Source organism: Taudactylus pleione, unplaced genomic scaffold, assembly GCF_031769625.1.
Source record: "Taudactylus pleione unplaced genomic scaffold, aTauple2 ptg000117l, whole genome shotgun sequence".
Lineage (NCBI taxonomy): Eukaryota > Metazoa > Chordata > Amphibia > Anura > Myobatrachidae > Taudactylus > Taudactylus pleione.
Window position 1 is genome coordinate 19860348 of NW_028284519.1, and position 23929 is coordinate 19884276.

The 23929-nt window shown below is 42.1% G+C and overlaps 1 protein-coding gene across 1 annotated transcript in view; it reads left to right on the forward strand.

Annotated features, from left to right (window-relative positions):
- LOC148524685 (dynein axonemal assembly factor 1-like) overlaps positions 1–23929 on the forward strand; it is a 59562-nt gene that overhangs the window by 25964 nt on the left and 9669 nt on the right. The window contains exons 8-11 of the mRNA XM_088471973.1: positions 16658–16840; positions 18565–18671; positions 21151–21225; positions 22153–22471. Of these exons, the coding sequence (XP_088328099.1) occupies positions 16658–16840; positions 18565–18671; positions 21151–21225; positions 22153–22471 (684 nt within the window). The remainder of the gene's footprint in view (positions 1–16657; positions 16841–18564; positions 18672–21150; positions 21226–22152; positions 22472–23929) is intronic.

The following is a 23929-nucleotide window of genomic DNA, read 5'->3' on the forward strand; positions in this document are numbered from 1 at the left end:
AACTTGTACCAGAGTGATGGGAAGAGAAGAGTATGGAGAAGGAAAGGAACTGCTCATGATCCAAAACATACCACTTCATCAGTGAAGTATGGTGGTGGTAGTGTCATGGCGTGGGCATGTATGGCTGCCAATGAAACTGGTTCCCTTGTATTTATTGATGATGTGACTGCTGACAAAAGAATGAATTCTGAAGTGTTTTGGGCAATATATGCTCATATTCAGTCAAATGCTTCAGAACTCATTGGACGGCGCTTCACAGTGCAGATGGACAATGACCCGAAGCATACTGCAAAAGCAACCAAAGAGTTTTTTAAGGCTAAAAAGTGGAATGTTCTGCAGTGGCCAAGTCAATCCCCTGACCTGAATCCGATTGAGCATGCATTTCACTTGATGAAGACAAAACTGAAGGGAAAATGCCCCAAGAACAAGCCGGAACTGAAGACATTTGCAGTAGAGGCCTGGCAGAGCATCACCAGGGATGAAACCCAGCGTCTGGTGATGTCTATGCGTTCCAGACTTCAGGCTGTAATTGCCTGCAAAGGATTTGCAACAAAATATTGAAAAGTGAAAGTTTAGATTTAGGATTGTTTAGTTTGTCTCATTACTTTTGGCCCCTTAAAAAGTGGGAGGCACATATAGAAACCGTTGTAATTCCTACACCGTTCACCTGATTTGGATGTAATTACCCTCAAATTAAATCTGAAAGCCTTCAGTTAAAGCACATCTTGTTTGTTTCATTTCAAAGCCATTGTGGTGGTGAATAGAGGCCAAGATATGCAAATTCTGTCAATGTCCCAATATTTATGCACCTGACTGTATATATATATATATATATATATATATATATATATACTTTTTTATGTCCATTCCGCACTCACTTTAGAAAAATAAATGCTGGGGTGCAAAATTAAATTGTGGTCCAGGTAGGTCCAAGGAACCACCAATAGATAGAGAGTTTTTTAGGGGTGCACTCACCAGACTTCAAACAAGAGTTCAAAAAGTCAGCTTTATTCCATAGAGCGCTATTCCAACGTTTCGGTCCTCTTGAGACCTTTGTCAAGGTGTAATAATCAACTACATACAGCATCCTTAAGTACCCCTATACCCTCCCCCTACAAAATAACCAAACACATGTAAAAGACAAGACATGGACACATTTTACATTACCCCAACCGACATCCCCGTAATGATAGTCTGCTTATCCACGGAATATAACACCGTAGCTTACATCTCTCTGGGTCCAACATAATTAGCCGCAACCAACAGTTGAGAGCTGCGGGCGGCGTCTCCATAACCCACATGGTTTGCGCATAGAGCTGACGTCACTCCCCGCGACCAGGGGCACGTGACATCTTCAGCCAATCATAGTACCCCACACAACGTATCTCATAGCCCAGTGAGTAAATCCAAACGGAGATTATGTAACCTAGCAACCTAGTGTGTCATTAAACAATCCCCAAACCTCGTGGATGCATAAGTCAGACATTACTAAAAAGTATACATAGGGTATGTATAGCTGTCGATCACAGTATTTTTTTCTGAAACATAATCGGAACAAGCAAAATCTTTTAACAATGCAAACACATGTAAAATATGCACAAAACAAAACATGTATGAATGCAAGAACCGCAACAATTACCAATATTATTTGTCATAGGCACCAACTGTCGAAGAACTACTGTAGAAATATAAAAAATTAATTAAAAAAATTTGAAAAAATTGCATAGAAAATGAACCAAAAAAAACTGATATCAATATCCACAATAGTTCCAAATCTTCCATAAGTTGTTATTGAATTATTGAAGTTCAGTTCACTCCTCCTAGTTATTCGAGGCCTATAGCACATCACATTATGATTTTCAGAGTGCACCCCTTATAGAAAGATGTTATAATGAATAGCTTCATTCAATCCTCTGGGCCAGATGGTGTCAAGTTTAAATATCCACATAGCTTCTTTACGTCGAAGTAGTTTTGCTCTATCACCTCCCCTTTGTAACGGTGGTATTCTATCGATAACCATACATCGTAGGGAGGAGAGTTGATGTTTACATTGTGCAAAATGACGGGCAACTGGTTTATCAGATACACCTGAATCTAATGCCAACCTTATGGTAGACCGATGATTTGCAAATCGTTCTCTGAACGGACGGATAGTTTTGCCAACATAAACCAAGGAGCATGGACAAATCAATATGTATACCACATAATCCGATGTACACGACAATCGATGTTTAATCATGATTTTCTGCCTATTATGGGGGTGTGTAAAATATGTACCAACATTCATGCTCCTACATGCGATACAGTTCAAGCATCGAAAGCACCCAGTTTTAGTGGCATTCAGCCAACTTTCCTTAGTCTTGTCCATCAGCATATTGGGGCGCATTAACATATCTCTCAGGTTGGGTCCCCTACTATAGGCAATGAGAGGTCTTTTTGGTAAAGCTTTATTCAAAGCGGGATCAGTCTTAACCAGTTCCCAGTTCTTCTGGATCGCTGCCCTAGTGGCATAACTTCCAGTGTCAAAGGTCGTCAAGAACACAAAATTTTTCTCGCCATTAGTGTTCTTCCGTGAATTGCCATCTTTATAGAGGCTGCGAGCTCTTAAAAGACATCTATTGATGACATTGGGATGATAGCCTCTATCTAGAAATCTCTTCTGCATTCAAATAGCTGTACCTCCATTGTTTCAGGGTTTGAGTTGTTCCTCATAACCCTGATAAATTATCAGGGTTGCACGATTTTTGGACACGTTTTTGCAGCCGAGTGTGAAGCATATACGAAGTTATATTAAGGACACCGGGGATTTTGTGAAAGATCTTAGGTCCCTGGTGATAGATACTAATATCCATCTACTTGTAACCATGGACGTATGTTCGCTATATACGGTGATACCACATGCTGAAGGTATACAATCTGTTAAGAGAGCTCTTGAGTTACATCACCATGGCTTACCTCCGATTGAATTTCTGCTGGAATTACTTGAGCTAGCACTCACGTGTAATTATTTTAGATTTGGCGATCGATGCTACCTCCAAACCTCCGGCACTGCGATGGGGAGTAACATCGCCCCTGCATATGCAAACATCTATATGGATGAGTATGAGAAGCGGTATATATACCCGAGGTTTGGAGATAGCATCGCATATTATAAATGCTACATAGATGATGTATTCATTTTGTGGCGTGGGGATATATGTTCTGTGCAGGAGATGCTTAGCTATCTAAATAGCTTAGAGACACCTATTCATTTCACCATGTTATATGATAAGTGTCAGATTAATTATTTGGATGTGACTGTGTTCGCTAACAACTCAGGTTATGGGCACCGACTGTTTAGGAAGGCCACTGATCGGAACACTGTTTTAGACTACAATAGTTATCACCCTAAGCCTCTGAAAGAAAGTTTGCCTATATCCCAATTTATCAGGGTTATGAGGAACAACTCAAACCCTGAAACAATGGAAGTACAGCTATTTGAAATGCAGAAGAGATTTCTAGATAGAGGCTATCATCCCAATGTCATCAATAGATGTCTTTTAAGAGCTCGCAGCCTCTATAAAGATGGCAATTCACGGAAGAACACTAATGGCGAGAAAAATTTTGTGTTCTTGACGACCTTTGACACTGGAAGTTATGCCACTAGGGCAGCGATCCAGAAGAACTGGGAACTGGTTAAGACTGATCCCGCTTTGAATAAAGCTTTACCAAAAAGACCTCTCATTGCATATAGGAGGGGACCCAACCTGAGGGATATGTTAATGCGCCCCAATATGCTGATGGACAAGACTAAGGAAAGTTGGCTGAATGCCACTAAAACTGGGTGCTTTCGATGCTTGAACTGTATCGCATGTAGGAGCATGAATGTTGGTACATATTTTACACACCTCCATAATGGGCAGAAAATCATGATTAAACATCGATTGTCGTGTACATTGGATTATGTGGTATACATATTGATTTGTCCATGCTCCTTGGTTTATGTTGGCAAAACTATCCGTCCGTTCAGAGAATGATTTGCAAATCATCGCTCTACCATAAGGTTGGCATTAGATTCAGGTGTATCTAATAAACCAGTTGCCCGTCATTTTGCACAATGTAAACATCAACTCTCCTCCCTACGATGTATGGTTATCGATAGAATGCCACCGTTACAAAGGGGAGGTGATAGAGCAAAACTACTTCTACGTAAAGAAGCTATGTGGATATTTAAACTTGACACCATCTGGCCCAGAGGATTGAATGAAGCTATTCATTATAACATCTTTCTATAAGGGGTGCACTCTGAAAATCATCATGTGATGTGCTATAGGCCTCGAATAACTAGGAGGAGTGAACTGAACTTCGATAATTCAATAACAACTTATGGAAGATTTGGAACTAATGTGGATATTGATATCAGTTTTTTTTGTTCATTTTCTATGCAATTTTTTCAAATTTTTTTAATTAATTTTTTATATTTCTACAGTGGTTCTTCGACAGTTGGTGCCTATGACAAATAATATTGGTAATTGTTGCGGTTCTTGCATTCATACATGTTTTGTTTTGTGCATATTTTACATGTGTTTGCATTGTTAAAAGATTTTGCTTGTTCCGATTATGTTTCAGAAAAAAATACTGTGATCGACAGCTATACATACCCTATGTATACTTTTTAGTAATGTCTGACTTATGCATCCACGAGTTTTGGGGATTGTTTAATGACACACTAGGTTGCTAGGTTACATAATCTCCGTTTGGATTTACTCACTGGGCTATGAGATACGTTGTGTGGGGTACTATGATTGGCTGAAGATGTCATGTGCCCCTGGTCGCGGGGAGTGACGTCAGCTCTATGCGCAAACCATGTGGGTTATGGAGACGCCGCCCGCAGCTCTCAACTGTTGGTTGCGGCTAATTATGCTGGACCCAGAGAGATGCAAGCTACGGTGTTATATTCCGTGGATAAGCAGGCTATCATTACGGGGATGTCGGTTGGTGTAATGTTAAATGTGTCCATGTCTTGTTTTTTACATGTGTTTGGTTATTTTGTAGGGGGAGGGTATAGGGGTACTTAAGGATGCTGTATGTAGTTGATTATTACACCTTGACAAAGGTCTCAAGAGGACCGAAACGTTGGAATAGCGTTCTATGGAATAAAGCTGACTTTTTGAACTCTTGTTTGAAGTCTGGTGAGTGCACCCCTAAAAAACTCTCTCTCTCTCTCTCTCTCTATATAATATATATATATATATATATATATATATTTAGTGACACAGTCAGGTTAGGGGTCCCTCTCCTGGGGTAGATGGACTCCCTCTTTACACGCACAGCGGCCGTGGAAACAGGACACAAGTCTGGGGTTCTCGTACAAACTGGTCGGCGCCAGTCTTTATTGTGCCAAATGAATATAACAAATCAGAAACCAAAATCCTAGCCCGTCTGGGCAATAACTAAACAGTAGGTACCCTCACTGCCAGGAAAGTAGGGCCTACTGCCCACACCGTCAACAACAGCACGTGCACAGTACTTACAGGGTTGTCATAATAGTGTCTCTGGACATCCTAGCCTGCATGCCTACTTCCCCAGGTGTGAAACACTCAGCTACAACTGAACACCGCTTATGTCAGCCAGTTCCAGCTGTAAGCCCTAATGAGCCTGCTACCAGGCTGAAAGGCCCAAAACCTGGAGTGGCCTGTTGATGGAGCCCTCCCTCTCCTCACATCCACACCCCCAAACCGGCTTTTACAAAAGCTGATACTCTGGTCTGCTTGCAAAACAGACTTCTCCTGGGGTTTTTTAGAACACATAGGCCAAAAACCTAGGACAAATGTACCTGCCAGTGACCACTTTATCAGTGCTTCTATCACATATTCCCCCCCTTTGTTTCGGCCTGTGGGGCGGAACAACCGCAGCCCCCAAACAATGGACACGTGACAAAGTATCTGCATTGGCCAGCTGGCTTCCTGGCCTATGTTCTACCGTAAATTTAAAGGTTTGTAATGCCAAGAACCATATCGTTATTCTCGCATTACTGTCCTTGTTTTCTGACATCCGCTTCAGAGGGGCATGGTCAGTGATTAATCTGAACTTTCTTCCCACCAAGTAGTACCTGAGAGTGTCTAACGCCCACTTTATGGCCAATGCTTCTTTCTCGACCGTAGCATAGTTTCTTTCATGTACAATTAATTTCCGGCTTAAGAAGAAAATGGGGTGTTCTTCACCCTCTTTGCTTTGGGACAGGACCGCTCCGATGCCTACATCTGATGCATCGGTTTGCACAACAAACTCTCTGTCAAAATCAGGGGTCATCAGAACTGGTTGGGTACACAACGCTATTTTTAACTCCTGGAAAGCCTTCTCTACTTCAGGACCCCATTCCACCATGACTTTCTGTTTGCCTTTGGTAGGGTCAGTCAGTGGGACTGCAATGGTGGCAAAATTGGGTATAAACCTCCTATAATACCCAGTGATCCCTAAGAAGGCCCTCACTTGCTTCTTATTCAGGGGTCGTGGCCAGTTTTGGATTGCCTCAATCTTATTGAGCTGTGGCTTTATCAAACCTCTGCCAATGGTGTACCCAAGATATTTTACTTCTTCCATCCCCAGACAACACTTTTTTGGGTTGGCTGCCAAACCTGCCTTATAGATGGAGTCCAACACTGCTTGTACTCTGGGCAAGTGAGACTGCCAATCAGGACTATGAATGACCACATCATCCAGATAAGCAGCAGCATACTGTCTATGGGGCCTTAGAATCCTGTCCATCATTCTTTGAAAGGTAGCAGGTGCCCCATGTAGCCCAAAGGGCAACATCTTGTATTGAAACAACCCCTCTGGTGCAGAAAAAGCTGCCTTTTCTTTGGCGTTCTCAGTTAATGGCACTTGCCAATACCCTTTGGTTAAGTCAGGATTAGTTAAATATCTGGATGTCCCCAGCCTTTCAATTACTTCGTCCACCCTAGGCATAGGGTAAGCATCGAACTATGACACACTGTTCAATTTCCGGAAGTCATTCCAGAATCGCACACTCCCGTCGGGTTTTGGAATGAGCACAATGGGACTTGACCACTCACTATGCGATTCTTCAATTACACCCAACTCTAACATATTTTTAATTTCTTTCGACACTGATTCCACTGTACAACAATGAAAATGTTTCCGTTGTGAAAATAGTTACTTCTAATTGATTTCAGCATGCAAAGAATGAATATGATATTTAAAACTCTGTTAGCTCTGAGTTCTGAGATATAGCCCATTTATGACGATGTAGGGGTATTCCTAGTGAAGTGGGCAGAATGGAGAGAATCTTACCAGCAATCTGCGTTCCGTGCAGAGGGGGCGGGGCCTAATGGCCCAATTAAATGAATCCGTTATTTGTCCCCTCACCTATTCAAATATATGCGATTCACGGGATTACCCACACAAGATAACTGTGGTGCACTGAGTGACAAGCATAGTGAGCGATTCCACCAAGACATTTCGGCAATGGAACAAAGATATCAGGGTAGGTGATCACTACTGTTGGACAGTGTCAAGAGATGCCCCAGAAGAGGAGTACAAGCGACAAGCAAAGAGAAAGCACCCCCATGAATAGGCCACTATATTAGATGGTACTTTCGTATGCTGTATATTTATTTCGTATGCTGTATGTTTGTTTCGTTTTGTGTTCTTATTTGTGATTGATTGAATTAAAACGACTGTTATTTATTTTCTATCAAGAAAATATCAGATTATTTTAAAATAACTTTTCACTATGACTATTACTAATGTACATACAGTATAGTGCAAGTAGTGTAGCTCAAAAAATAGCTAGTAAAAACATTCTGAAATCATTTTAGTTTTTCTTGACCTCAAATTAGTAATGTATGACTATTTTTAGAACGGAAACAAATTAAAAGTATTAAATTTTGTTTTACAATGTTCTCTTTGGGCTTCTGGTAACCTATAGGGCTTTAGGTTAACCTTAACCCCTGGGTCAGTGATTATGTCATGTTTGATGACCGTGGTTTTCTCTGGTAGGTCAGAACTATTTTGCCAATTGGTTCGCTATATATTTGTATGGTTAACGCTATCTATGTGCGGATTAGGAACTTGATCAACTTCTATCTTGCAATCAATCGCTATACTGTTAGTGTGATTTAATATATATGTTCTATTACAGTTTTTTTATGTGTTTATCCTATGCTATGGTGGAATAAATTGCCTATTTTTTAGAATATACTTGTACACATCTATTTGCTATCGTCTATGTCCCAACTTAATTATCAGAGCGCAGTGTTTTTATGTTTTTTCTGAGGTCAGAAAACAGCACCCTATTTCTGATTAGATATACCTTAACTTCCTGCTGTTGACTGGCTGACAGGGTTTTTGCCACTGTCACTTCGGGTACCATGGGCCCTGGGTTTACAGGAGGGGCTCGGACGGCTGACAGTGCTGCTCTATCCTTCCAGGGTTTTATAAGATTTACATGGTATATCTGTTCTGGCTTTCTTTTCCCCGGCTGGTAAACTTTATAATTGACCTGCCCCACTTTTTCTAAGATTTCAAAGGGTTCTTGCCATTTAGCCAAAAGTTTACTTTCTACTGTGGGAACCAATACCAACACTCTGTCCCCAGGAGCAAAGTTGCGCAAGCGAGCATTGCGGTTGTATACCCTCTGCTGTGCCTGTTGGGCCTGTTCCAAGTGCTCTCTTACTGTCAGCACCACAGCAGCAATTCTTTCTTGCATTTGAGAAACATGCTCAATAACTGTTTTATACGGACTGGACTGCCCCTCCCATGTCTCTTTGGCAATGTCAAGTAACCCCCTTGGATGTCTCCCGTACAATAAATCAAAAGGGGAAAACCCTGTGGAGGATTGGGGAACCTCTCTTATGGCCAACAGCAAATAAGATAACAAGTAATCCCAATCTCTACCATCTTTGTCCACTACTTTCCTTAGCATGTGTTTTAAAGTTTTATTAAACCTCTCCACTAACCCATTGGTCTGGGGATGGTACACAGAGGTTCTTAATTGGTCAATTTTAAACAGGCGGCATAACTCCTTCATGATTTTTTACATAAATGGGGTACCTTGGTCAGTCAGGATCTCCTTAGGTATTCCCAACCTGCTAAAGACATGGACTAACTCTCTAGCAATGGTCTTGGTTGACGTATTGCGTAATGGTATCGCTTCCGGGTACCTGGTAGCGTAATCCATTAGCACCAGAATAAACTGATGGCCCCAGGCAGATTTCATTAATGGCCCAACCAGATCCATAGCTATTCTTTCAAACGGAACCTCAATAATGGGTAGTGGAACCAGGGGACTTTTGAAATGTGGCCTTTCAGCATGATACTGACATTCAGGGCAGGATGCACAATAGTCAGATACCTCTTTATGGACCCCGGGCCAAAAAAACCTCTGCACAATTCCCAATTGTTTTCTCTACTTCTAGGTGGCCTGCCATTATATGACCATGGGCCAGATCTAACACTGTTCTTCTGTATGCTTTGGGAACTATTAATTGTTCCACAATATCTTCCCCCTTCTTAGTCACCTGACACAACAAATCCTGACATACTGCCATGTGAGGATATGACAAAGGACTATCGGGGTCTATGGGTTTACCATTGATCACCTTGACATTGTCCCTGGCTTTTACCAGAGTAGGGTCATTTAACTGCTCCACGGCAAAGACCTCTCTTCTGACCTCTAAATCAGGCAGACGATCAACTGGCTCAACAACACTACCCACCTCAGTGGGAGGCACATTACTTGGCGAGCCACCATCACGCCCCACATTCTCTAGTTCGCCAATCATACTAGAAAAAGGGAACATCTCTGACTCTGCTACTACGTCAGTAACCCTCTCAAACGAGTCAGGGTGATTTACCTCTGTGCAAAATCGCCTTTCCTACAACTTCCAGAAGTGAACAAAGTCTCTCCCCAATATTGCATCATACATTAAGCCATGTACCAAACCCACAGAGACTATCTGGGAACCACATGATGTCTCGATGTTCACTTCTACTGTAATATAATAGCGAGTTTCGCAATGGATGCAGGTCACACCAACAGTTTTCCCCTTACGCTTCAAGGGGTTCACCAGCTCAGCTTTCACAATTGTCACCAGGCTACCAGAATCTAACAGAGCCTCTACATGATTGCCTTCTACAGTAAGTACACACATGTGCTTATCAGTCTCAGCCCGCCGGTCGGCAGTACAGGCTAGCTGTGCAAAGAAAGACCCCCTGCGGTATACATGAGCAGTATCACATTGCATAGGTTCAGAGGTAAGTGGACAATTAGCTGCAATATGGCCGAAGCCACCACATCGGAAACACTGAATCACATGATAATCTAGTCTTTTACGGGGAAGGAACCTTCCTGGCCTGTCTCCAGGTTCCTCACCCTCAATCTTGGGTACATTCCATCGCCCAGCACCCTTCTCCCCTGGAACAGTCTTACCAGTGCCGATGGGAGTTCGCCATTGCACCATTGGGGCTCGGTGGGGCAGACTCAGTTCCTCAGCCGCCACGTACCTCTCCCCCAGTTCGACTAGCTGGTCTGTGGACTTAGGGTCTGCATGGCTCACCCACTTGCGCAGAGATGCAGGTAGCGATCGTAGATACCGGTCCATCATGACTCTTTCCACAATCTGTGGTCCTGTCAGCGTCTCGGGCTGCAGGAATTTTGTGGTTAGATGGACGAGGTCATGCATCTGTGAGCGTGGAGGTTTTTCCATTTGGAACTTCCAGCGGTGGACTCGTTGGGCCCGAACAAATGAGGTGACTCCCAAGCGGGTTAGGATCTCCCGTTTTAACTTTGCATAGTCCTTGGCATCATCCAGGCATAAATCATAAAAGGCCTTTTGTGGTTCTCCAGACAGGAAGAGTGCCACAAGACTTGCCCACTGTTCCTTGGGCCAACTCTCCCTTTCCGTGGTTCTCTCAAACGCCGTAAGATATGCCTCCACGTCATCACTGTAGGTCATCTTCTGCAAAAAATGACTGGCTCTTATAGAGCGAGTGTGGGTTGGAGGGTCAGTGGAAGCATCTCCAGTCCGGGCTACCAAGTGTTGTACTACCTCTTTTAAGGCCTGGTGGATTTCCTCGATGGCGACTTGTTGTTGCCTCTGGGCTGTCTCCAAGGCCAACAGTTGCACATTGGTGGATTCCTGCTGAACTCTGGTAGCTTCCTGCTGCAGTTTGTTCATTTCCTCCTGAGCTGCCATAGCTTGGAGCAAGGCTTTAACAATGTCCTCCATTTTGTCCTGGGGTGTAGGTTGGAAGCAGAATCTGGCTTCCCTAAGCATCTGCGAACGCCACCTCTATGGACTTCAAAGGACACAACTTTATATCCACACTGACGAATTGGCGTCTGTCCCTTTAAATTTTAAACAAAAATTTTTCCTTGCTGCAATTTCAGTATATGTTTGCCCGCATTCACCACCACTTGTGACACAGTTGGGATAAGGGTCCCTCTCATGGGGTAGATGGACTCCCTCTTTACACACACAGCAGCCATAGAAACAGGACACAAGTCTGGGGTTCTCGTGCAAACTGTTCGGCGCCAGTCTTTATTGTGCCAAATGAATATAACAAATCAGAAACCAAAATCCTAGCCCGTCTGGGCAATAACTAAACAGTAGGTACCTTCACTACCAGGACGGTAGGGCCTACTGCCCACACCGTCAACAACAGCACGTGCACAGTACTTACAGGGTTGTCATAACAGTGTCTCTGGACATGCTAGCCTGCATGTCTACTTCCCCAGGTGTGAGACACTCAGCTACAACTGAACACCGCTTATATCAGCCAGTTCCAGCTGTAAGCCCTAATGAGCCTGCTACCAGGCTGAAAGGCCCAAAACCTGGAGTGGCCTGTTGATGGAGCCCTCCCTTTCCTCACATCCACACCCCCAGTATCCAAACCTGCTTTTCCAAAAGCCGATACTCTGGTCTGCTTACAAAACAGACTTCTCCTGGGGGTTTTTAGAATACATAGGCCAAAAACCTAGGACAAATGTACCTGCCATTGACCACTTTACCAGTGCTTCTATCACATATCCCCCCTTTGTTTCCGCCTGTGGGGCGGAACAACCGGAGCCCCCAAACAATGGACACGTGACAAAGCATCTGCATTGGCCAGCTGGCTTCCTGGCCTATGTTCTACCGTAAATTTAAAGGTTTGTAATGCCAAGAACCATATCGTTATTCTCGCATTACTGTCCTTGTTTTCTGACATCCACTTCATCCACTTCCAAAAGCCGATACTCTGGCCTGCTTAAAAAACACACTTCTCCTGGGGTTTTTTAGAACACATAGGCCAAACACCTAGGACAAATGTGTCTGCCATTGACCACTTTACCAGTGCTTCTATCACAATATACATATATATATATATATATATATATATATCTATCTATAGATATAGATATATATAATCTATATATTGAAATTGATATATACTTATAAATCCACAATCTTGGCTCACCAGGTAGTCTGCGGCCACACCGTGAACAGGCCCATTTCTGTCTGATATCGAAAGCTTCAGGCTTGGTTAGTACTCGGATGGGAGACTGCCTGGGATTACCAGGAGCGGTAGTCATATATATTTAAATCTTATGCTCGCATATATACTATTTTTGTGAGCTGGGTTTTAAATGTCCAGGGTTCAATAGATTAGGTGATTCTGTAGACTAGAGTCATCTTCTGCAGCTTACTTTGTTATAGTCACAATTCCCTAAGTCATTGCTAAAACTCTGCTTCAAGTTACGTAGGTGCTCCTGGGGCACTAGATGTCCAGGTTCAGCTCAGGCTCTTCTGCCTCTCATCTCTTAGGTCTTGGGCTATCACATCGCGACCTTGGACAAAGATCTAGTCTAGTACTGTCCCCGTCAATTAATATCTGAAACGACCCTTTTCAGGGGGCATATTATTATTTAAAAGTGCAGTGATTTCGCTCCAGTGGCGCACTTGGTCAGCACCCGGTACTTATAAGACACTAAGAATGCAGTATTCTAAGTAATATATAAGCATGCTGATCTCCTGGTGTAGGAGGCTGACTTACTCCGTCGGTATTTGTATTTGCGTTTACGTATATTGGTATTATTCCAATTTTTCGTATAAATGTTTCATAATAAAACCGTTTTTAAACCCTAATCTCCATAATATTGACTTGTTGCAGACTGAACACAGCTAACTCAGCAGGATGTCTTCCAAGCAGTGGGAATACAGTTTCTATTCAATCCTCAGGGCTTAATTGGTTCAGTTTCTACAGTCTGCAGTTACAGCTACTATGTCTGTAGACCTGAGGGCCACCTACCATGAAGTTAGCCAGGGTCAGGCCTGGGTTGTATTATATTGGCGGGCAGTTCCCGGCGATTCAAAATTATTGTTGTATTCTATATCCCTCTCGTTGTGACCTCTATAAATTTCATGGGTCACTGATGGGGATCTATTGTCAAATATGGAATATTTCTATGTGTACCTCATCGGTACAGGGTCTAGTTAATATCCTGTGATTCTGCCTCTTTAGATATTAAGCACTTCACCATTATAAGATGGTGAGTAAGGACACTTTGGGGAGGTACTGTAACGATTGGCCTCTCTATCTTTCGTCCATAGAGTTTTCAGGCAGACCGTTTGTTTTTTTGTTTATATGTATATTCTCTATATGGATACACATCCCTAATGGAGCACTCTCAGGTAAAGTCATAGAATGCGATCCTGTTGTATGACCTACATGTCTCCACTAACTATTCTGCTAGTGTTTACAGTATTTTCTACTGCAACATCTCCAGGCTGAAGTCTGAGCTGTAGAGCATTGGTTCTTAGACCACAGATGCTACTCTTTATACCTGACGAGACAGGTTTGTGGTGAGATGAGAAAGGTCAGTGACATTCTATGTAGCGTCCAGAGGGCTTCTGGCCATTAACAGGTAAGCAGGCTTACCCAACTAATGCCTCGAAAGATGCTACTGATAAGGCAACCTGACATTACACAGCCATTATTCTCTCTTTCGCACCCTGGCTGTTGTCCTACCAGACCCTTTTTTGGTTCTAGTTCACGTCAGTTGGCTATCCACCTTAGAGTTTTCCTAGCGTGTGGGTTCATAGTTCCAGCATAGAGATTAGCTACACTATTATACTAGAATCTGTTGAGGTTATGCTGCATTCTGGACTCAGGTGCATCTATGCGCTAGTGCACATGTTTACAGCATTTAAGTGACAATCACAGTTTCAGTTCCTGGGATCGCAACTTCCACGCAGGAGGCCATGCTTGGTTTTACTGTTCAGTATCTGTTGCTATCTTTATTACGCTGAAAGGTACCTTCATGATTGTCCTCCTAGTGATCTAGTCTCACTGTATAGAATGCTTCCCTATATTGGTAGCTCGCTCTCCTGGGGTGGCTGTTGCATCCATGAGTCTTAACTGCTATAGTATCCCGGTTGTTTTCATACTTTGTTTGGGCCGGAAGCTGGTACTGAATACTCAATCTCATCAGGTTTAAAAATCATCTGTTGGTTGGGGTGTTATGTTGTGGTTTCTTTCCGCTGTTGACAGAGGCTGGTCTTTGCCTGGGCTCGCTGAAGGGTTCCAGTTGCTGTTTTATCCCTCTGTTCCAGAATAGGTTGTTCTGCTTTCTGAACTTCTGCAAGTAGTTATAGTCTCAATCTCTCTCGATGCCACTTCATGCCCAGTGGGTTCTCCACTTGTTAGGGACTTCTACTATTTAGCCCTTCCGCTGGTTGAATCTCCCTATTTATTTGGACCTCAAGAATAGTCCTGGTCAGCTTTTCTGTACTTGGCTTTGGCCTTCTTGTATACTCTGTTAGAGAAGTCTGTGGACAGGATCAGCTCTGGTTCTGTATATATGCATAGATATATATAATTTTTTATGCCCGGCAGTGCTGGGATTCTACTGTCAGCGACTGTTGCATCTTCCTGTTTTTAAGTTCTGGTACGGTTTTCTCGAGTTTGTTCTCGTGTTTCTGCCCTTCTCCTATGGATTCTTGTTGGGGCTCTCTGCTACCAACGATTAGAGTTGGTCTGTTTTCAGCTGACATTACGGTGTTTCAGACAATTCACGTCTGCTGTTGCACACTAGATAGCTGTTTTCCTGTTTCATTCAATTTATGCTGTATGTTGGTGTAATTATCTGTGGCTGCCCGGCAAGGAGTTCTAAGAGTCTCCTGTGCTCTACGACGCTAGGTCCTCAGCTCTTGCTTTTCATTTGTGCCTATGGTTCTTGGCGGTCCCTGTTTCGGTTGGCCGCGGGGTCGGCAAGTTCTCAGCGCTTCCCACCGGGAAGTTCACTTTGGGACATCCCATTGTCTATGCTCCAGTGTCTCTAGTGGATGAAGGAGAAAACAGGATTTTGGTACTTACCGGTAAATATATTTCTCCGATTCCACAGGGGACACTGGACGTTTTGTTGGGTCTCTTCTAGTTCTATTGCAATTGTTTGTATTATGTGTTGTGTGACTATATGTGTTCCCTGCAGTGGGTTCCTCTGTTCTCCTTCAGTCGGTCTTGTTCAATCTGTGGACTTCTTCTTGTTTTTCCAGTTGTCCTCCGTCTCTTCTTTGGCTCAGTTTCTTAACTTGGGCTGATGGGACATGGAGGGCTGATGGGGCATAGAGGGGGAGGAGTCAGTCACAATTCTAAATTATTTAAAGTGCCAGGCTCTACTCTACCACCATCTAATCCCCTTTTGTCTATGCTCCAGTGTCCCCTGTGGAATCGGAGAAATGGATTTACCGGTAAGTACCAAATCCTGTTATTTGTAGTCTGAATAGTATTCCAAAAGTGTCGTTATTCAAGAGAGGTTCCTGGGAAGCTTGGGGGCCACAATAAAACCTGTGAGGACGCCATCGAGCCCACTAGTCTAGTTGTGTGTGTGTGTGTGTATATATATGTGTATATATATATATTACTATGCATCATAACACATTTTCAAAGCTTCTGATGTCTTTATTGTCAATAGAATGTTGTTGCTTAGTGGGTACAAAGACAGTGATCACACATCCCTGATTTCAGGCATAACTTGACTCAAGCTGCCAATGGGTGGCTAAAAGTCATGAAGGTTTCCAAGTACTATTTATGCAATAGAGTCATTGCCACACTAGTCAACATTACATAGTGACAAATGGAAGTCCAGCGATGTTGTCGCCAGGAATGAGACTGTTCAAGAGCACTCTTTTTTTCTGACAAGGTATTATAACTAGCATCAGGGCCATAACTAATGATGCAGTGCACAAGGCCGAGAGAGCAGCAATTTCGCTGCCCTGTGGCACCTGTACTTGGCTTGCAGGGTGCCTGGAATGGTATCCTGCAGTTTGCAGATCAGACGCAGAACTGCCCTGCGCATATTGGGATGCACCGGGAGATTCACTTCCTGGTTCCGGCGGAGGCTTGTCCCCCTCTTTGTCACGTCTTGATGTCACATATTCCAGGGAGCATTATCTCCATGCTACAGCTTTGCCCAGTATAACCTGGATATTTTTGTAATGGAAGTAAGGCCCAGTAGAATCTCAAAAAAAGGGGGGGGTGGGTGTCTACCACTGAGAATGTTAGTCTAATATTTATTTTTTCATTTTACATATGTTTGAATATGTTTATTTTATTTATACAATCTATGCCCATGTAAAAAACTGCATTAAGAATTATGTTGTGAATGATTGTTTAGGAGAACTGTCCACAGAGAGTAATGCAGCTCCCGAGCAACAGGAGAAACTCTGCAGGAATGAGGAGTCTCAGGAGAAGATCCAGAAGTTTGTTGAGGGGGCTATGGAGGCATGCGAGGAGTTTTACACTAACAAAGACAGCTTGGACACTACAGAGAGTCCGCCTATACCAACCTGGGACACAGGTGAGCCTAAGCAGGATGAGATATTTCCTCACTCTGAGCAGGCATCCTCTACATTTATAGAAAATGAGAATCACAATGTTCAGAATAAAGATAGATTATGGCCTATGGAAACACGTCCTACAAGCACCAGTGGTGCAGTAACACAAGGTACTAATGTCTGGGTTACTTCTCTTTAATACTTTGTACTATTCTTCCTACATGACCTCAATTTTCACATCCAGCGACTTCTGCAATTCAGAGTTCACATTTACAGCACAATCTATTAGTGGTAATTAGCGCCATCAGTTACTTTACCAAATCTATGATTTACGCAAACAAGATAGATAACGCATATATCATCAATAAATGTATTAAAATGCAAATGTAATTATATAGATGTTTTGTGAATGTTGCCTTTAACTCTTTTATCCCAGTTTAGTGACCAAAGTGACTATGAATAGGAAAAACCAATTTAACATTATTTTAAACTAGGTTATAAACTAAATAATACTGAATATTTTGGTCACACAGGATCAAACAATCATATATAAGGAAATGTAATATCCTACGACATGCAGGCATAAGCGAGATTCCAGCGAGTCTTCCCAATGTTTTCATGTGGCAATCATTTAAAAGGCAAAACCTCCCTGGTCTTGACTTTGAAATGATTGCCACTTTAAAGCAGACTTGCCAGAATCTCGCGTATGCTTGCAAGTTGCTGGCTATTTTATTTCCCCCATATTCTGTATAAGGAAAATGTAATATTGTATGCTGCAAATTCCTGTATTTGTACAATGATTTGTGCTAGAACTGTGCAATTAAAACTGGTGTCAGTATATTCAATGCACTTTACTTGTACTATAGGGGTATTACCCATACTTGCCAACTCTCCCTCATTGTCAGGGAGACTCCCTGAAATAGTAGCAATCTTCCTGTCTCCCGGAAAAAGTCTATCAATTTCCCTGATTGCACCTTACCCCCATTATGAAGCTGTTATATTAAAAAAACAGAGATATATACATTCAAATGGGATCATTAGTATAATTACCCTGCATTGGTTATTATAAGGCAATACAGAATATGGGGGAAATAAAATAACCAGCAACTTGCAAGCATACACGAGATTCTGGCAAGTCTGCTTTAAAGTGGCAATCATTTCAAAGTCAAGAGCAGGGAGGTTTTGCCTTTTGGTTTTCTCTATGGCTACATGCACTTTCTGAAGAGTATTAGTGTGTTTTCATTAACAAATAGATCTTACTAGCTGCTTTTGGGCTCGTTTACATTTGGATGTAAATCAATTTTATAACACGCCTCTCAGATGTAGCAAGCAGGGTTGCATAAAATTTGATTTTTTTTTTTAAATCAAAAACTGATTTATTTGATTTAAATAGGGTTTTTTATTAATTTTTTTTAAAATAAACGTTTAAGAGTTTAAAACGTTTATGTAAAAAAAAAATTTTTATTAAAAAATCCTATTTAAATCCAAAAAAACTGATTTAAATCATATAAATCTGTTATTTATTTTTTTTTAAAATCCAATTTTATGCAACCCTGTAAAATAAGACTAGCAGTACACGCCCACTTTACCGCCGCGCTCAGGTGTTGCTTTCACAATCTCCCTGAAATGCTTTATCTAAAGTAGGCAAGTGTGGTATTACCATGAAATACTCTCTCCCCCCCCCCCCTTTATATGTTTCCATTTGCTACAGTACCTGTTATCTGATCTCATTATCACTTGTCTGTAGAGTCACAAGAGGAGATGAGCAAGGAAGGTTCTCTAACCACTGGAGTGGTGGATGCAGAAGATGTAGAAACTGTCCCTCTGAAGGTCACACAGAAACTGTATATTGATGTAGGTGAAACTGACATCATAGTAAATGTGCTTTATCCATTGCCGTATATAAATGACTACAGTCCCCTTTATTATCTGTGGGGATGATTCTGAACAGGGAGCAAATAACTGTGCCCCCTTTTGTCAGGAAATTATTGTTCCACGTAAATTGGGGGTACGTTAAAATGGGTGCAAGTATATTTTTGTGTCGTAAAAATGCAATTTTAAAAACCATAACAAAACGCCTGTTGCGACCTCGTGCGATGCTTAAAACACTTCACACATCCATACCGCCACCTGAAAAATCAGACCAAATACATTAAAACCATTTTCAACATTTAAAAAAAAAAAATGTTTTACCTAAAATTTGCGCAGACGTTTCTTGATAAAGTGCGCAACTTACAATTTTTTTGCGGGGTAATTTATCATTAGGGGGGGTGTCCAAAGAGTTCTGAAAGAAATCCACACATTTTTAGCCAGAAATAGCGATTTAGCATTTTTTTTCGCCTGGTCTGGAATGGAGAAAACTTTTCTCCAGTTTTTTTTTACCAATTGTGTTTTCGCCTGTTTTTTGGCTAAAATATCGCCTTTTTTTGGCGAAAAACGTCCGTTTCCGCCGCTAATTGAATAAGGCCCTTAGTGGTAGATGTACTAAAATTACTAAAAATGAAAAGTGGTGTTGCAACCAATCAGATCCTAGCTATCATTTCTCTATTGCATTCTATAAAATGACAGACAAAATCTGATTGGTTGATATGGGCAGAACCACCACTTTTGGTGTCTTACAAGCTTAAGAATGCTTACCCCTTAGATTTAAGAGCGGCGTGTCCTAACTCAAATCTGCATTGTGTAAAAATAAAAATGTCCAGCATTTGTGGGCTACATGCAAAAGCAGCCAGTATTTATCATGCATGTAAAAACAATAACTGTATTTGGACCCCTTGCATTGCAGCATGGCTTGTCCAGGTGCAAAGTTTTATCTTCTTATTTATTTCTTTTATTACCTTTCTTTAAATATACCCTTTCTGCAGTATTATCTGTTGTATGTAAACATTCAGACTTATGTATTAACTTAGGTGCATATGAGTTCAAGTGCAATAACCAGTATCAAGTAACCAATTTGCACTTGGTCAGTAATATGGTTGACTGCTTGCAATGGGTTATTGGGTTACTACAGGTTTACGCCATGTTATCTTGTGTTTACAGGAATGTATTATATCTCTTTTGACTGCCCCTATAACATGTGGAAGGCTCCTCACACGGCCTTAAAGCTAAAATGCCAAGAGAAGAAGTGGCACTTTCACATATGTAATTTGCATGTTTTGGGACCTTATCCTTTAAAGTGATTTTTCATGCATCATTGTGTTTAATTCAATTGTTAGTGTCCTCCTGTCTGTAGGGTGAGAACCCCAATAGTGGATTAAAATTATTCATATTTCTAAGTTTATTCAGTCCATTTACCCTGCAGGCAAATGTGCACAATGATTAATTCTGTACTCCTTCTTTTATAATGACCTCCGTTAGAATTAATCTGTAGTATATGTATATGTTAAATATTGTACACACAAGGACATATAAATCAGTATGTAACAACCTGGCCTTCATCCATGACCATTTTATAACTTACTGTCTCAACCTCCTTGTCTCTCCCGTTTGATACCACTTTCCCTACTGCTACTCTCAGTTGGGCACCTCCCCCTTTCCCACACCCCTCGTCCTGGTGACCAACAAGGTAATGGTGTGGGAGTACCTCTTTTGAGGCGCACTCTATCCACCTATTCTGCCCTATTAAATTTTGTATAGCAGCCATTTACCAATCTCTGGTTTCTCCTCCCACTTCCTTTTCCTTTTGACTTCCCCACTTCCTCTCCACTGGCTTTTGCTCTCTCATCCTAGGGGACTTCAAAATCCCACTGCACAACCCCATGGATGCCGCTGCTTCCAAGCTGCTCTCCCTAACCTTCTCTTTTGACCTCACCCATGGACTTCGCCCCTCTCCCACTCTAACAGTTTCTCGCTGTACCTGGTCTACTTCTATCATTTCACTTATTTCCCCCTCCCTCTCTTTTCCCATCATCTTTACTCTCCTTTAGCTTTTCCCTCCCACATTCACCTCCCCCACCTCCAAAGGTTACGCTCACCAAGCGCAATATTGCTGCTCTAAACACTGCCCCTCTTCTGATATGACCAAGCTGTCTCAATTTACAACTCTTCCGTCATCTCTGCTCTTTGCTCTGCTGCTCAACCATCACTCTCAAGCTTTGCCAGTTCCCCAACTCTGGCACTGTAAACTCACCCTCTACCTTTAGAAATGCGTCTGCAAAGCTAAATGATACTGGAGGAAATCAGGCATTCATGTTGACTACCTTCATTTCAAAGTCATGAAGCAGGATATAAGTAATCTAGTTTATTATAGAGTTAATACTTTTACAGATTTCGTCTTTATCCTGTGTAAATGTGAACGGATAGTTTTGGTTACCTGTAACTGTTTATTATTTAGGATTTGCCAGATTTGGAGGATGCAGAACTTACTGAGATGTCTCTAGCTCTGGAGGACGAGATGCGCCCTAGAAAGGTACATATTACGCTCCGTTATGGCTTAACTGATCAATGACAATGAGGGGATTTTTGGATTGGACGTCTTTATTACATGTGGCACATTTTTTATTATATAGAATATAGGCATGCCGCATATAATTTTAATCAGAAGATGCCGCTTATGCCTCCTATTTGCATCGCTTTGCGTATAAGACGCATTTGAAGGCACAAACAGAAGAACTGCAATACTGAGTCTCGCCACGGCATGGCACAACTAGAAGGGCTGTTTAATGCGCAAGGAGGCTAGATATATAAGGGGATCATCTGTATGAAAAAAACATTTGCCGAAGCGGGAGAGTGTTACCTCACCTCTCCGGCAAATTGCACTCTACCTATTCCGGCATTGCAGGGAGTCTGCGCATGCGCTGGTCAAATATCCCCAGGAACGCCCACGGCTTTAATGAAAAATAAAACAAAGACTTCATTTACAAGCAAAACAAACACACCATACTGTAGATATACAACCAGGGATCCCTGGACAGAGCTGCAGCAGTGTCAGCCTGAGCTGGCGAAATCGAAAGATAGAGTGGATGAAACAGTCAGTGTCACTGACCGTTTAATAACTTTACGTAGAACACCACTTTGCAGCACTCTCTGATTTATAGGAGGGCCGATAATGATGGGAGCACCTCCGACATTCAGATCAGTTCCCTGCATTCGTACATGCAGGGAACCAGTAACTGCAGCACATAACGTGCTCAGCAACACAAAATACAAATAAATCCAACTTCTTCTTACATCACCACCGGCATCACAAAATAATCCTGCATAATCTTAGTATTCATTCATTTCTTTTATAGCATTACTAATTACTACACTGTATGTATTCCCTATCATAATATATTATATTATGTAGTTCATTTATATTACATGACATTTACTGACCCATCTTGCCTTGTAACAGGTATATCGACCAAAGATTGAAGTGATATCCGCGGACAGTGACCATAGTGATAGTGATGGTGAATGGGAGAAAGAAGACTTCACCACAGAACATAATGAAAATGTGCAACCTTTGCTTCCTATGCTAAACATACTTAATATGCCCAGTGATGAGCTGTCACTGTATGGAGACCAACTGCAGGAGCAAAGACAAGTGGACACTGGAGCACTGAAGCCTAGAGGAATGCCGATCATTCAGGAGCTGGATGCTGTACATGTGGTTGATGAGGAACACAGGAATAATCTAGATAATAAATCCTGCTGGCACACACTAACACCAGGTATATATGGAAATAACTAATATACACTTTCCAAAGTATTCTTAACCTACTGAACACATGGTTTAGAAAATAACATCCGGTTTAGGAATAACAACCGGTGTTGTAGTAACACCGAGTTCTGTAATAACACTGAGTTCTGTAGTAACACTGAGTTCTGTAATAACACTGAGTTCTGTAATAACACTGAGTTCTGTAGTAACACTGAGTTCTGTAGTAACACTGAGTTCTGTAGTAACACTGAGTTCTGTAGTAACACTGAGTTCTGTAGTAACACTGAGTTCTGTAATAACACTGAGTTCTGTAATAACACTGAGTTCTGTAGTAACACTGAGTTCTGTAATAACACTGAGTTCTGTAATAACACTGAGTTCTGTAATAACACTGAGTTCTGTAATAACACTGAGTTCTGTAGTAACACTGAGTTCTGTAGTAACACTGAGTTCTGTAATAACACTGAGTTCTGTAATAACACTGAGTTCTGTAGTAACACTGAGTTCTGTAATAACACTGAGTTCTGTAATAACACTGAGTTCTGTAATAACACTGAGTTCTGTAGTAACACTGAGTTCTGTAGTAACACCGAGTTCTGTAGTAACACTGAGTTCTGTAGTAACACTGAGTTCTGTAATAACACTGAGTTCTGTAATAACACTGAGTTCTGTAATAACACTGAGTTCTGTAATAACACTGAGTTCTGTAGTAACACTGAGTTCTGTAATATAGAAAAAATATGGTGCTAGTGTTTTCTCAACAGCAACCTGCTGCTGCACTTCTATAACAGGGCCTGGTCCCCTGTAAAAAATACCAAAAATAGACAAAAAATAAGTGCGCTGTCAGGAAGCTTTATATATTTATAACAAAACATTTTATTTAGCAAAAATCAATAATGAATTAATATTATATAAAATATAGAGTATAAAAGCCGGCTATCACACATACACCTTAAAGCAATATATATTATACGTGAAACCTGTGGCCACAGGACATAAATACCATTAGCGTGCTTTAGTATATTCGGTATGCAGTCGGGAAGCCTGAAATCCTGATGGCCGGCTTCCCGACTGCTTTATCCCGGCGAGGGTTAAATGACAGGCGTCTAAATCTAGATGCCTGGCATTTTACCGACGCCGGGAGACCGGCGCCCGGCATCCTGATCGAAGTGATGCCGAGCGCAGGCAGCCACGGGGGGGGGGAGGGTTAGGTTTAGGGGTCCTGGGGGAGACTTAAGGTTAGGCACCCCCCCGGGAGGTTAGGGTTAGGCTAGAGTTAGTGAGGGTTAGGCACCCCCCCCAGGGGACTTAGGTTTAGGCGGCGGGGAAGGGGGGGTTAGGTTTAGGCACTGGGGGGACGGTTAGGGTTAGGCACCCCTGAGGAGGGTTAAGGGGGGGAGGTTAGGTTAGTAAATACTTAGCTGGGGACGATCGGGACTTCCACCCATGTCGGGCAGCTGCTGTCGGG